This window comes from Aegilops tauschii, chromosome 6, assembly GCF_002575655.3.
Source record: "Aegilops tauschii subsp. strangulata cultivar AL8/78 chromosome 6, Aet v6.0, whole genome shotgun sequence".
Lineage (NCBI taxonomy): Eukaryota > Viridiplantae > Streptophyta > Magnoliopsida > Poales > Poaceae > Aegilops > Aegilops tauschii.
Window position 1 is genome coordinate 2,992,439 of NC_053040.3, and position 15,969 is coordinate 3,008,407.

Here is a 15,969-nt window from a genome sequence, read left to right on the forward strand (position 1 = left end):
TGTATTTGAGAAAAAAAAAAGTCCACCATGTATTTTAAACGTGTTTGTTGTGTATTTGAAAATGTTCATCAAGTATTTCAAACTGTTTAATATACATTTATAATGTTTATTGTCCTTTAGAAATGTCATCACATATTTAAAAAAGTTATTGCGCAGTTAGGAAAAAGTTCATCCTATATTTAAAAGTTTTCATATAAAAAATACTATAAATAAATAAGAAAACATGAAAAACATGAGAGGCTATCTGCTAGAGTTGCTCTAAGAGCGAGGATTTGCACCGCTCCAAAGCTCCATTTAAAAAAAAATCCCAAAACATAGGTACTTAATACATGTTAGAATTCACAAAAAAAAATATGTTGCTTGTACCAAAAATAACAGTCTAACATTGTTATTTAAAATACCAAGCAGTGATAGCACTATTCATGACTATGAATAATCGTGTTTTTCTCTCGTTTTGCCGCTAACAAAAAGAAAAATCAAGATGTTTATCCACAAAATAAGGAGAATATCGTTTAAACTTATGGGTGCATTTGCTTTTAAAAAAATGGAATAAAGTGCCGACTACGGCTCAGGTGCCATCTTCTTTTCACTATATAGTTCCTCAGTACCGATAAAAAAATCGCAAACTATACGGATGCACGATGATGATGAGAGTGTTTCTTAGATAGATAAATTTCCTTGTGTCACCAAAAGTTTAATTGTGAACAGGACTTGGTGAAGATCCTACGGAAGCAACCCACCGTGGAGAAGTAATAATAACTACACCAAACCAAGATGATTTGACGGTCTGAATTATATCTAATTGAGTGGGTGGGTGTTCTTCTCTAGCCCCAGCGATGCCTCATGGGCGGCGCTTTTGCTTTGAGGAGCCGGATGAGCGTGTCCGATCGCCCAGCAGCCGTCGCCGACTGCTCGCCTGACGATGCCTTGGCGCCTCCTCCTCCATCCTGCAGCAACGGCCATTGCGCCAGTCAGTTAGGTTAGAATCAATAGGCCCAAAACCAAACGCTTTCCGCAAACAAGGGGGCACGTGCGTGCGTGCGTACCGTGGCCCTCTTGGTATCCGCAGCATCGATGGCAGGGCCGGTGAACTCCTTGAGCATCATGGCCGACACTGGCAGCAGCCTCCTCCTGCTTCACCAAACCAAACCACAGGTTGTTTGTGTAAATTATATTATGGATATTAATTACTTATCAAGCTGGTTCTTGATATTAGGTGCCGCCTTCCGTGAGTACGCTCGCTCACCTTGACGGCTTCTTTGTGTTTTCACGAGGCTTCGAAGCGCAAAGGTCCTCATTTGCTTCTTCCTGGCAAAGGTTCTCTTTTTGGTCATCTGTGGTTCCTTCTGCCTGGCAGTCCTTGGTTGGAGCCTTGGCATAAGCAAGACAACCAAATCAGGAAATGCAACTGTAGAAACAAAATACGTGTGGTATGACAGCATTATTATAAACAACCCTGGTAGAATCTGTCAGCTGCATCTACGATCTCGCGCTACATTACAGTATTTGGTAGTAGTAATAACCAAGGCAAAAATAATCTAATAAGTACCCAGGTCTAGACAAGCAGCAAAAGAGCTTACTATTGAAGCCTTCGTCTGGGGAAGCCCTTCATCCGGTACATGTTGGCCATGTGCTGCAGAAATGCACCGATGTTGATTAGGCGACTCATCTCATCATTTAATGCAAGCAACGTGAATATACCAAAAGTTAGCGACCAAAGATTATTATGCACGACACTTGACGCCTACCGTGTTCTGCAGCAGCCTCCTTTACCGTGGGCTCACAAATTTCTGGCTCAGGCACCAGTTCATCAGGATTCTCCTAGAAGAGAAGAAGGAAAAGTTCAACCGATATGTCATAGTTTTCAGTAGGGTGTTCCTAGTAGGAGAAACTAGTGTGGATAATCTACGACGGCATGAGCTCGAGTTACATGCAGTGGTGTCGTCTTGAGATACAAAATAATTGATCATGCATATTGATATTGCTTCCTACACACAAATCTCTCACAGTGCTTCAAGGACTCTGAAGAGTTCTCGACTGTCTGAAACAGATTAATGTTTAGGAACCCATATGGAGAAAGGATGTAATATGCATCAGCCTGCCATTATGACCAACCATGGCATACTAAGAATATTCCAAAAACGTGTAGGGTAAACTTCCCTTTGAGTTGCAAAAACGAAAGGATCAAAGGATTACATACCATGCCTTGCAACTCTAAGAAAGGCTGATTGGAGCTAACGTCTCCAGCGTCAGAGTTCGGTTGCTGAGATGAACTTTGATAATCATGCTGCTGCATTTCTGTACAAAGATTGAGCAAAAGTTTAACAAAAAAAAAAGTACATCACTAGCAATGAAGAAACAAGCACAAGAAATGAGTTTGAACCTTTTATATCGACATCATGTTGAATGCTCTCCACTTCTGTATTGCTGCTTAACTCCTCTTCTTCCCTTTGTTCCATGGGAGCTTTCTCACTAACTTGTATATCAGTAAACTGTGCGGACAGATTACATGGAACTATCTGAAGTTCTGCAGAAATGATACACGTGTCTCAGTTGTTGCGTACCAGTTCGTTTAAGAGCTGTCAAGCAAAGTGGATATACAATTGGACCTATATAGCTTAGCTCAGATGGATCATCCAAATGACTGGGTGCATGTGTTACACCACCGTCAGGTGCCGATGTTTGTTCAGAACAACTCTCAGAACCATCAGAGTCCTTGTTGCCCACTTGTCCCATTATCTGAAATAAGAGAAACATAAAGTAAAAATGATGATGTTCAGTAACAAGAACTACGTTCAAATGCAATGCAAAATGACTCTGCATACATGAGAAAGTGAGAGAAAATTGCATGCCCACCTCAGTATTTTCCTTTTTCAGATCGCACTTGGGTTCAGTAACATCAGGAGTGCATGATTCCTCTTTCTGAAAAAGTAGGATGGCATCGTATCAGTAGAAGATGAGGCGAATTTCTTCAACACTAGGTCGCATCACAAAAGGTTGAACTGTGTGGACACATTGCTCATGACGGAATGCAGAATGTTGAAGGATAAGTATAAAACCTTCAAATATCTGGAGCTCAACTCTTGTTCGTCTATCAAATTAGCAACAGAGGTATCACAGTCGACGGATTTCTCTGTTATAAGAAAATGGACTCAGAACCAAAACAACTATGTGCTGATATTGGTGGGGACATGTTTACTGTGAAAACATATAAACCTGTCATATCGCGATAGGCTGAAGACATTTCTGGATCAGAATATGTAGATTCTTCTGAGATCTTTTGTACCAACTCAGTGCTCAACTGTAGACAAACACAAGCATATCAGCAAGAAAGTTCCAACCTCATATGTATGGCTTACTTCAGATAACATGAAAACAAGCGTTTGCGTGTCTTTTCACAAAGAGTAGAAGCAAATATATGTGCAGAAGTTGGGCAAGAAAGTGCCGATTTCGTACAACAAAGAACACCCTACACGTCTACACAAGCAACACGAACACCATATGCTACTCCTAACGGCTGTTCAGGCCGCAGGTAAATGTAGAGTGTACAGCTAACCAGATCTCATGGCATATACAGTATTGAGATAGAGACTTAAAGGGGAGATATGTTGCTTGCTATTGAGGCACAAGTAGTACATAAAGCAGGGCAGAAGGTGATATGCTGAAAAAATACACATGAGCATTGGAGATATGGTAACTTGCTTATAGAGTTCCAATATTAAAGCATGCTTATTTGATTATTGCTTGAAATAGAAGAAAATCATATACTCCCTCCGTCCCGTAATATAAGAGCGTTTTTTACACTAGTCATTCATCATGCACATATAAGGCAGTATATGTAAATAGAACATCAAACGTCAGATATTATAACTTGAAGCTGAAACTTACATGGACATTGTCTAATGCACTGGCCAGGTCAGTTTGAGAAACCGAGCTTATAGCAATTGATGCAGCATCATTTTGCTTAACGTGTGAACAACGAGACTTCAGGTCATCCAACTCCTTTTTCAGCTCTAGAATTTCAATGTCTTTATCTTTGAGCAATTCTCGCATGCTTTTAGCAGCAACCTCAGACTCCTATGAACGAAATACCATGGATCAACACAATACAAAAAGAAACTCGAATGAACAAATTACCAAAATCTTTTGCTGCTTACCGAAATCTTTTGTTTCGAAACAGTCCATAAAGCATTGAAAAGGTTCTTCATGATTTGTTCACTTCGAGACACTCTTTGCAGCTCCTTTTCTTCAGCCTGCAGAACATAACAAAAATGATAGTTCACTCAAAATAATTAACTATCGGAGCTGAAATGTCTATACAAGTGATGATGTATGAGACAAAATTATTGGAGGATTTAATCAATTTGTACCGTAACAACTTCAGGTTCGGGCTTGTTAACCTTCCTCCTTTTCTTGTTCTCTTGGCAAACCAGGGAAACATTGGTTCTCTTTTGGGAAACCAAGTCAGAAGATTCATCAAGGCTGGTGTACCTGAAAAGATAACAGGAAATAGAATGAATGATAAATATGCATATGTATCTATGTATAGAGGCCACCCAACGTACATGCGACATTTGACAAAACGGTCGGATTTCAAGTACAACATGGAGTCATTTAACTCATCAGCAAGGACATTTAACTACAGTGTCACGAAGAACAACTTCTTCGACACCGAAGCTAAACGAACTTCTTTGAAGGAATCAGTAAGTACACATCATTGAACATATAGAATCTACAGCCAAAGTCTTTCCTTGATTTTGTATGTACAGTGTGTTGCTACTTATACAACCCTGTCAATAGTGCTATATTTATTTAAAAAAAACAACCTAGGAGTATATCACATATGCAAAGGACGTTTGACTAACGTAAATCAAGCATGAAAATGGTACTATTGGCCACTGCCATTCAATCCAAAATTCATTGACAGGTCAAGTAAAGACTCAAGAGCCCATGTGTCATTGTTTCTTAATTCCTTACAGTCAAAGTTCTATGATTCGGTCTTTTTTCACCCTTTCTCTAGTTCCCTAAACTAACAATTCTGTGTTCCTATGATCAGACTATCAACAGACAAATATCTGCTATTGTAATAGGTTTAAATAAAGGACTTCTCTGCTCCTTGAGTTCTTTTACTTAATCAGAGGTAAGGGAAATACCTTATTTTCATGTAAGGAGATGCTTGTCTGAGCAAATATGATGTATCAGCATAGTCATCTTCTCCTGGTTTCACGTTCAAAATCTGAGAAACAATAGAAATGGTAATTAAAAACAGTGCACTTATCAAGTCAACATGCACTGTGTAGACCTCAGAGTAAGGGTGTCAATGACACACTCTTCGAGCATAAAAATACAGAGATTGTGAATGACTTGAAAAAATGGGCCTTCAGTTGAAAAAGATTCAATAGGCATCATTCATAATGGCCAATAGAATAATACTCCCTCCGTCCCGAAATAAGTGTCGCTGATTTAGCATAACTTTATACTAAATCAGCAACACTTATTTTGGGAACGAGGGAGTAGTACATTTGTCAGGATCAAAAAAACTTTGAACTAGTAAGTTATGTCATTTGAGGAGCTGTTGATAAGAAGAATAGTCCATTTTATCTCAGAATGGCTTACCAGAGTCATCTTCTTCCTTCCTTCCAGGTAGTCTTTCAAGTACCTCGTCAACTTTCAAAACACAAAATATTTAGGACAAATGAAAATAATATACATCAATGAACTGGATAATAGCATTTAAAACTAATAAAAACTCATAGCATATACAGGTTTAAAGAGTAGAAAAACTGTGTGTACAAAAACAGAGTAATGTCTAATAGCAAGCTAGTAGTGTATACATGGAAACCAAGCTGCACAAGTTATAATACAATATATAGGAAGTCAGTAGCTTAGTTGAGATGGAGATATGACTATGAGCACACTAAAAATATTGTGTTGATAGGCACATTTCTTATTAGATCAATACTTGTCGACTGTTAGATCCCTAACCAGAGAAAGGGAAGATCTCCAATAAAAATGTTATGTTGATTGGAGAAACATGTGATGGGCATTGTTTGGAGACCAGCCAAAAGAATCAAAAAAAGGGAAGATCCAAGATCCATACTATGTTTATTTCAAAAGAATACATTGTCAGCAGACATACCATTGAGTTCTTAAAATGTTTCTCCAAGGTTTTCTTCTGATTTTTCTGGTGATCTAACAAAGCCTGCAGTTACCAAAGTTGGAAAGGAAAACTATCATTAGATGGCAAGCGCACCTCACTGATAAAAAATGCATTCTGCAAGCACCATCTGTTGTGCGTAAAGGGCAGCAAATGAAAAAGCTAATTTTACCCTCAGACATAGACCAAAAACCATGGACGTATTGTTGATAAAGTTACTCTCCAACAACCTTGAACCCTGGAAACCAAAGATTAAAAGTTATTTAGACCATTATCCAGTAGAAGAACAGGTGTCATGACATGGTTCTATGATCACTGCTATACAATACAATTAACGGTGATAGACGAATAGACCTTATTTCCAGTATTCTTTTTTCGCTCTGCTCCAGCAAGGTCAGCGATGGTCAGGACAGATCCACTAGTCGGGTGCTCACTTTTTTGGTCAACGGTTTTATGAACAGCACGTATAGTGATGATGCACTGTGACCGGCTGCAATACAATATGAAATTAATCTTATCATCATCGTATATAACTTAGTTAGGAAACACAATGAGAAAACAATGCCCATTTTTCAGGATAAGTGCTATTTATATGAAAGATATGTTTGCAGATCTATCTATACAGAGAACATGCCTTGACTCGCTGTTAGCATCAGTTGCAGCTGTGCTACGCTTAAGCATGCCACGTGAAACTAAACTCTCAGCATCCATGGCGCTTGAAATGGCCACCTGCAAAATAAAAAACAGTGAGCATCTAATTTTATGCTATTGCCAGAAAGGCGAGCACTTTACTGCATGCTACCACAAAAACTATTCATATCAACGCAGTGCATATCAACTGGAATGTGCCATTCGAAGACCCCGTCTTTCGTGATAGGTACCTCTTTGAGGCCTTTAATTGTTGCTGACTGCTGGAGGACTAGTTCTGCTGCATCAGACAGAAGATCGAGAATCCGTTCTCCTTTTCCTTCACAGAGTATCTCGAACATTGACAAGTAAAATAATCTGCAAGTATGACATGGAACTCATTAAGACAGTGTTTGTGATTTAATTGCTTCCACCATAGCTAGAAAAGCTAACAAAGAACTTGTGTTTGCAGATCATGTTAAGTTATAAGCTTCTTGCGAGAGAATCGAAAACTGTAAAACTTTTTTAGTTTCAGAAATTTACAGACTTGCATGCTCCAGTAATCTTCTGAACATTTGCTATATTTGCGGCATTTGGCGTCAATCCTAGCAGACCCAGTACTAGATATGCAGATTATACACTAGTAGAGTGTACCAAGCTGGCAGCAAAAAGGCCAGAACAGGTGTACCTTGGCGATTGGTTGCCACCTTCGGATTCATCTGCCGCAGTGAAGATCTTCTGTAGAGTGAGCGGTACTAGGCCGGGATTTCTCGCAGTACCAAAGACGGTGTGCGTCTTGCCGGACCCCGTCGGACCCATCGCCACCAGAAGGCCGCTCTTTCCTCCCAAGAACTCGTCCACCAGCGGGTTCATCACTTGAGTAAAGATATCATTCTGCACGGAATTGTAAGAAGAGATCAATAGCATGCCAGCAAATGCATAGGTTCAGGTCCAGTAAAGGTCATCTAAATCATAGCCCGGTACAGAAATACTCCTAGGTCTGTCCTGAAATCGATAGCATTGTACCACTAAGACAGTAATACATCACCTCAAAAAAAAAACTAAGATAGCAATGCAGTGAACAAATGTACTTTTATACTGGTTGACATGCCGACGACCGGTTGACCAGAAACAAGAATTTTCAAACCGACTTACCAATTGTGAATTGGTTTTTCAGTATTGCTAAGCATTAGTTCCATAATTTTAATATGCCCCAACGTATAAAAACTGCACAAATGTCTACTTGAATAACAGGAACAAGAAAATAGAGATACAAAAAAACCATAATTGTGAAGATTTGGATTTCTGCGAGACCGTACGACGCAAGAGTTTGGCATGTCATCCATCACGATGGTACACAAAAAAATAAATGCATGGATTTTGGAGGAGAGAAGATATAGCCAGGGTGTGTGCATTGGACTTCTAAAGGCTGAAATGAAAAGATCTATGAGACTGTATTAAGATTATACGGAAGAAAAATTCATTTTATGCGTCTTTCAGCCTTTGTGTGGGTTATGAAGAAAAATACTGTAGTTGGGTGGTACATAAATAAAAATCCATGAGTGGATTGGAAAGAATTACATCACATCATGGAGTGAAAAGAAAATGAATTGACGTCCGACGGATGAAAAATCCTCTCCAAAATAGAGTGCACTCGAATCCTTAGGAAAAATGCCAAACGAAACCCATGGGACAAAATCCTTAGGATTCACACCTAACTATCTTACCGTAGTTTATCTGCAAAAATAGCCCATAGTCTCTACAGTAAGGTAAACAATCGTAATAGCAAGGACAATGAGTTCCTTATACTTGGCACAACTGTGAGGTGAAAGCACAGATCTGAAAAAAAGAAGATTGATGCTGCTTTTTCTTAAACTAGCATAACAAGGATTATATGAATCGATGATCTTTAGTAATAGAACTATACTCATGCCATGTAGGCGCTTTCGTCGTATCATACAACAAACGAAACTTCACTTCAAACACTGTAACAGCTCCTCACTGCTGTGCTGGGGATGCTCACAAGATCCTCCCAGCAGAATCCGGCTGAGATCGTAGCACGGTCATCTGTAGCAGGTCGAAGACGTCGGTTTACAAATTGCGCAGGCGCAATGCAAATGCAGGTCGAAATGGAGCCGATTCGTCGGGGTTTTGGTGCTTTTCTTGGGGTACAGCAACTTGTTCCAAGCGAGGCATCAAAATGTGCAGACGCAAATGGGGGATTTTGCTGCTTCCGTGGGTTCTAATCGGGAGGGGATAAGGATTTGGGGGTTAATTATACCTGCGAGGAGTCGGGGGGCAGGACGGCGGAGAAGCCGTCGAAGACCTCAGTGGCGGTGCGGCCGCGCCGGTGGTCGACGAGCTTGGCCTGGGGGACGGTGAGCGCGACGGAGCCGGGGCCGGTGGCGACGAGGCAGACCCCCGGCGGCTGCTGCTGCTTCTTGGGCGGCGGCTGCTCCTTGGCCCTGGCGCGGCCGGCGGCGGGCCTGCCGCCGCGCTCCCGCTCCGGCGCCGGGAGCGGGCGGATGCGGAGGTACACCTTGAGGCGCTCCTCCGCCGCCGCCGGCTGCGACGAGGTCGAGGAGGTGAGCGCCGGGGCGGCGGCCGCGGCGGGAGGGGGTGGAGGAGCGGGGTGGGGAGGGGAAATGGCGGCTTCCGGTGGGGTGGGGGGAGGAGGCGGGAGAGGGGTGGCGGCGGCCGCGGGAGCTGCCGCCGCCGCCGCCGGGGCGGCGGGTTCGTCGTCGAGCAGTCGGGAGATGACCGGGGCCTTCCGGCGGCGGGAGCGGAGAGCAGCCGTGGCCGTGGCCGTGGTCGGGGTCGGGACCGGGGCGGGGGTGTGGCCCGGGGTCAGGGCCGGCCTGCCGCGGCGGGGAGGGTTCCGGCGGACGGTGGTCGGCGGCGGCGGCGGCGAGGCCATCGGAATAGAATGGGGATCGATTTGGTTTTCTTTTCCCTCCGCTGCTCTCCCAAAATGCTTTGAAATTTGGAAACAAGCGAGTGGGGGGAGCTGAATTAGAGGGCCGCCTGCCCCCTCATATCCACCGTCCGTTTTCGGCAGATGCGATCCAACGGCCTGGATGATCCAGCAGGGTTTAGCCAGGGTTTAGGTCTTTGAAATCTCACCGCTCCAAATATTTTCACCTCAAAGAAATATGGGAGGCAGTGCTTAGTCTTTGTGCCCCCAAAAGGAAGATGTTTAGTCTCCCTATCTTGATTTCAGTTGTATTCTGTTACATTTCCACTGAAGCGGCCTTGATTGTTGCGGGCTGAATCACTGGTGGATAACATATAATTTGATCATGGGTTTACTGCTTAAAGCTTTGCCATTTTTATACATGTAAGTGTGAACGTATATTTACATGTATCTGAATCTGGCCCTGCATCCATCGATTTAATTATATCTTCGCAGCTACTCGAGACATGGCGGAATTTACCCCTGATCAGCAGCGTTACTGGTGCTTCTCGGCTTCCAACTGGTGGTTTGGCTGCCCTCGGTCACAAGCTTACCATAGTTCGAAAGGTGCCTCTCTTGGTTTATCAATGATAAGGAAATGTGCATGGGTATAAGATCTTACTCTCACGGCCTTCATTTGTGCTTGGAATCTCAGCTTGATATTAAACATAATCCTGGAAGACATCCGTTACGGTGTGCTCACAACATGATGAAGTGGGGATGCGTCCAAAATACGTTACGACAGGTCATGACTTGCATCGAGAGTCACTTGTCCAATCATTGGCCCTTATTATCACGCGGGGTACCTCAGTTATTAAGAATTACTTCAGACAAAGGCATTGGACGTTTAATGACTACACCTTGTTTATCGCCAATGAATTATTTTTTGCTACCGTACCAATCCTTTCTGGTTATCAGAATATCATTCCACACATCATCGCTTCTTAACTCCTCCTTGCTCGATCTATGGGAACATGGGTACTTGCAGGGCATTATAATGAGAAGAAGACCAAGGACAACTCTATTGCAAATCATACATACAAAATAACCTCAATCAAGCAAAATCATTTCAGTGATCCCATGCACAAATACATAGGGTTGCAAGGCCTTGCCTCAACTCATTGCCTTAATGAATTACTCAAGCGATCAAATCGCACAAAGAAATCATTGAAGAAATATGGGAGGCAATGCTTCGTCTCTGTAGCCCCAAAAGAAAGATGTTTGGTCTCTCTATCTTCACTAGCAAAAGGGCCTGTGAGTTGCAATGGGAGGGAAAAAATCATAATCTCCAATGGCAATGACCACATTTTGTTCATATCTCATCGCTTGATTTTGAAATTTTGTTCAGAAATGCAAGAAAATGTTTTTTAACTTTATTTACAAATTAAAGCAATGTTCACATTTTTGAAAAAATATTGTGGTTGTCAAAAAACTTGGTAATTCAAAGAATTATTCTGAATTACAAAAACGTTTTTTAGAAAACATACTATAATATTCTGATCCGCTGCGGCAGTTAATTCTACAAAATTCACGCGGGTATATAGTCACAAAGACTCAGAAGCCTTACTGTTTAACTAGATATCGATCATTCATGAACATTTTTACAAAATTGGGAACATTTTTAACAATCATGAACAGTTTTTACTGATTACAAACATTTTCTTAAAATTGTGAACATTTTTTTATATTCCGAACGGTTTTCAATAATCTTCTTTTGTATCGGCGAACAGTTCTACAATAGACGAACATTTTTTTCGAAATTGGTGGATTATTTTGAAATTGATAAACATTTTTGAAATGCATAACATTTCCTGAATCAGCAAAAAACAGACGCCCGCATATGGGCCGGCCAAAACGGGCGCGCTGTGTCTTCTCCAGCGCGAAGAGCGTAGTATAGTAGGTCTCTATTCTTAGGCCGGCTTTGAAAACCAGCTGCCTCCCGAGGGAGCGGTGGAGCTAAATTAAAGGGCCACCTACCCCAACATATCCAACGTCCGTTTCCGGCAGATGTGTTCCAACGGCCTTTATAATCTAGCATGGTTTAGCCAGGTTTTATGTCTTTGAAATCTCACCGCTCCAAATATTTTCACCTCAAAGAAATATGGGAGGCAATGCTTAGTCTATGTACCCCATGTCCGCCACGATGCTCGTGCGGGCGATTTGCTCCTCCGCGATCCGGTGCTCGTCGAGGAGCCGGAGGTTGTACCTCTAGTCAGCTTGCGCCTGTTGGAACACCACCTCCCGCTCTTCCTTCACCATGTCGGTGAAGTGCGCCAACACCGCCCATGGTGATGCGCCGCATGGACCGACTCGTCGTCCATTAGCTCGTTTACGTTGCTGCCCTCCGGAGAGCTCGCCGGCAAGCCAACCTGTATCTGGCTGGCTTTTCGGGCCTGCCAGCAAGCGGCAAAGCCGAAGAGCTCCTTATTTTGTTCGCCGTAGAGCCTATCCCACAGGGCTCTAGTGCTCGAGTCCAAGGATGGGTGTGGTGCACATAGGAGATGGGGGAGCGAAGGTGTGTTGCGGTTGTTGGCGGACCAGCCCAGGTTTAAATAGCAGGCGGATGCCAGACGGTGATTAATGTCAGCCGAAGATGCCGAGTCTGTGTGAAGCTTGGGCATTGCCGATTTTACTAGAACTCGTGGGAGTCAATCATCGGCGCTTGTCAATTGTTTTTGTTTCATTGACAAATCGGTTGCAACTAGAAATTGTAAGGAAAAAAATCATTTTGTACCACTCAACTTTGTTTTCTTGTGAGCTGCCCGCCTCTGAATTTCGTTCTTTAGCTTGTATAATAGATGCTCTCTCATTCTTTTAGGGGTTAATAAAATAAATTAAATCATAGTCTCTCATTTTTTTGAGCAACTCTCATAGTCTCATTTTTTTTTGAGAATCCTCTCATAGTCTCATGAGAAAGTATTAATTTGGAATTTTTAGGGGTAAAAACCTGATTTATTCATCAAAGGCCACATGAGGTGGGATATGTCTCAGGTCGTGCGGGGTGCCAAACCAAACATGACGCCCCGGACCTCTAGAGAAGGAAAATTTAGCTAGACTATGTGCTTCATAGTTCACGGCACGAGACTCAAAAGAAAAAGTGCAATTTAGAGATGTCGAATGACTAATAATCTCGCTGACGATCGCCCCGTATGCGCCTCTGGCGCCTTTGTGAATGTCTGAGATGACTTGCTTGCAGTTGGATGCTACAACAAAGTGTTGTATGTGTAGATCTTCAGCAAGTGCTAGGGCTTCACGACACGCCATCGCCTCAAGAGTGGCCGGATCGGTTACTCCCTCTATGACTAGAGCCGAGCTGCAAAAAGTGTCCTTCCGGGTCTCTGCAAACTGCAGCTGCTGATCCGCCTCTTCTTCCTTGCACTCCCCCGTCCACATGGATCTTGCAATGTCCAGCAGGGGGTCTTTTTGGCTTCGTGTTTGCTTGGTGAGAGGTGGCATTCCGTGGTGGAGCATTCGGTTTAGTGTTGATCAAAGACAGGTCTTTCAGATACCTCTCTATGAAGCTGTGGGTCGCTTGGGGACTCTGAAAAATAGCTTCATGTATTGCCTTCCGTCGAGCATGCCATATTGCCCAAAGTGTTACAGCCATGTCCACGAATTCTTCATGAGTTAGCATCTCCATCAACGTGAAAAGCCACTGTTTGGCATGAGGCTCATTATTTGATGTGATTTTATGCGTGACCTCCGTATTAGCCAAAGCCCAAACACTTCTTGATGTTGTGCAATCTAAGAGGGAGTGACGCCATGAATCGCGTATCCCGCAGATGCCACATAGACTGGAGTCGGACATGTGACAATGTGCTCTAACATCGTTAGTTGGGAGTGACTGTTTTGAGAGCCTCCATAAGAACATTCGGATTTTCCCTGGGACTTCGGTCTTCCACAACATTTTCCATGATTTTTCCTCTGCCCTAGCGTTAGAAGGACCTGCAGCTCCTTCTAGCCATGCTTCCCGTCTTGCCCTAGTGGCCACCAGCATTTTATACGCCGACTTGACCGAGAAAGATCCATGTTTCTCGTAGTGCCAAGCCCAAAAATCATCTATGTTTCGGGTGCACAGAGGGATTCCGAGAATCACTTGAGCATCCATTGGCAAGAAAGTGGTTTGGATCAGCTGTTTGTCCCATGATGCCGTCGCGGTCGTGATGAGCTCCGAAACTCTCGTCGGTGGGTTGAGGACGCGGCATCCGTATGGCCTAAAGGACTCTTCTCTGGGTAGCCAATTATGATTCCAGATTTCCGTGGTTTCTCCGTTTCCAATCCGCCGAACCAGACCTTGTTTCAAGATGTCTCTCCCCTCAATGATTGCCTGCCAAATCTGGCTTGGGTGGTTACCAAGCTGAGCTTGCAGGATATCAGCATTTGGATAGTATACACTTTTGAGCACTCGAGCACTGAGAGACTCAAGATTTTGAAGCAGGCGCCAGGCTTGTTTAGCGAGCATTGCAAGGTTGAATAATTCGAAGTCCTTGAAACCTAGGCCCCCCATCCCCTTTGGTTGGGTCATTGCTTTCCACGAGACCCAATGGGGCTTTCTCTTCCCTTCCTTAGTCCCCCACCAAAATTTTCTTATTAGCTTGTTTAGATGCTCACAGAGGCCCCGAGGTAACTTGAAACAAGATATCGAGAAGACTGGGACTGATTGTGCTACTGATTTAACGAGGACTTCTTTGCCCGCTGTGGACATCGTGCGTTCAATCCATCCTTGCACCTTTCCCCAGAGCCGATCCTTCAAGTACTTGAACGAACCGTTCTTAGAGCTACCAACATCAGACGGCATCCCCAAGTACTTCTCATTTAGGGTTTCGTTGGGAACGTTCAGAATCTCCTTGATTTCCTGCTTGATAGAGTCTGGAACTCCCTTGCTAAAATATATAGATGACTTAGAGTAGTTGATACGTTGGCCTGTTGCCTGATAATAAGTGTTCAGAACATGGTACACCTCATTGGCTCCACCACCGTTTGCCTTGAAGAACAGCAGGCTGTCATCAGCGAATAGAAGATGGTTTACCGGTGGCGCCGAAGGTGCTACCTGTAGGCCATGCAAGTTGGATGACTCACTTTTTGATTTTAGAAGGCACGACAGGCCCTCTGCTGCTATCAAGAACAAGTATGGAGATATTGGGTCCCCTTGTCTGATCCCTCTGGAAGGTATAATTTGCTGAAGTTTCTTTCCATTAAACAACACTGAAAATTTCACAGTTGTCACCAGGCTCATCACTATTTGGACCCATCTTTCAGAGAAGCCCAATTTAAGCATTATTGCCTGTAAATAGTCCCATTCCACTCTATCATAGGCTTTCATCATATCAAGCTTTAGAGCACAGGATTGATGTTTCTTGGCCTTATTCCTCTTCATAAAATGAAGACACTCATAGGCTGTTATGATGTTGTCAGTTATGAATCTGCCAGAAACAAAGGCTGACTGCTCCTCTGAGATGATATCAGGAAGGACTAACTTTAATCTGTTAGATATAACTTTCGAGGCAATTTTGTACAGCACATTACAAAGGCTGATAGGGCGGAACTGAGAGAGGAGTGTGGGGTTTTTTTACCTTCGGGATAAGCACAAGAACCGTATCATTAATACACTCCGCCGATTCAGTGCCGTCAACAATCCTCAGAACTTCCCTTGTGACATCATCGCCACAAATGTCCCAATGGTGCTAGAAAAATGTGCCGGATAACCATCTGGGCCGGGTGCTTTCAGTGGGTACATTTGAAAAAGTGCTGTTTTAACCTCTTTCTGACTATATGGAGCATTTAGCATATCATTCATTGCTTGTGTCACTTTCACCAGGACAGTGTCTAGAACCTGGCCCATATCCTGGACTCCTTCCGAAGTATAGAGCTGCTGGGAAAAATCAATAGTCATGTTTTCCATCTCCGCTGGGTCGTCAGTCATCTGTCCAGAAGGTAGTTGAAGGGATTTAGTTTGGTTTTTCCTCCTACGCCGGCTCGCCCTTAAGTGGAAGAAATATGTATTCTTGTCGCCGTGTTGGAGCCACTCTAGGCTGACGCCATAAAATTTCTTCTCTGTGATAAAGTTCTGTCAACCTGTCAATTAATTTAATTTCCAGGTGATTTGGACCAGAGCGATTTGGGATCGCGCGCAACTCGGGTAGTTCCTTGTGCATGCGTTGGATCTCCCGCCGCACATTCCCGAAATGCTGTCGGTCCCATGTGGCTAGGTCAGTTGAAAGCGACATCAGCT

The 15,969-nt window shown here is 43.3% G+C and overlaps 1 protein-coding gene across 2 annotated transcripts; it reads right to left on the reverse strand.

Annotated features, from left to right (window-relative positions):
• Positions 1-642: 642 nt before the first annotated feature.
• On the reverse strand, positions 643-9,744 carry LOC109739758 (kinesin-like protein KIN-6). 2 transcript variants are annotated; one of them, XM_020298813.4, is made up of 23 exons: positions 9,066-9,744; positions 7,473-7,678; positions 7,039-7,162; positions 6,792-6,886; positions 6,512-6,647; positions 6,330-6,395; positions 6,140-6,202; positions 5,617-5,667; positions 5,154-5,236; positions 4,371-4,491; positions 4,158-4,253; positions 3,889-4,077; positions 3,217-3,301; positions 3,060-3,133; positions 2,857-2,922; positions 2,610-2,739; positions 2,384-2,527; positions 2,201-2,298; positions 1,749-1,821; positions 1,581-1,633; positions 1,247-1,371; positions 1,047-1,134; positions 643-947 (listed from the first exon to the last, which is right to left on the reverse strand). In XM_020298813.4, exons 1-23 carry the CDS (start codon positions 9,699-9,701, stop codon positions 825-827), a joined length of 2,925 nt encoding a protein of 974 aa, XP_020154402.1. In that variant the 5' UTR covers positions 9,702-9,744; the 3' UTR covers positions 643-824. The 2 variants fall into 2 exon arrangements, with proteins under 2 accessions (XP_020154402.1, XP_045085427.1); XM_045229492.1 differs by having other exon boundaries at positions 1,047-1,131; positions 9,066-9,739.
• Between the last annotated feature and the right edge of the window lie 6,225 nt (positions 9,745-15,969).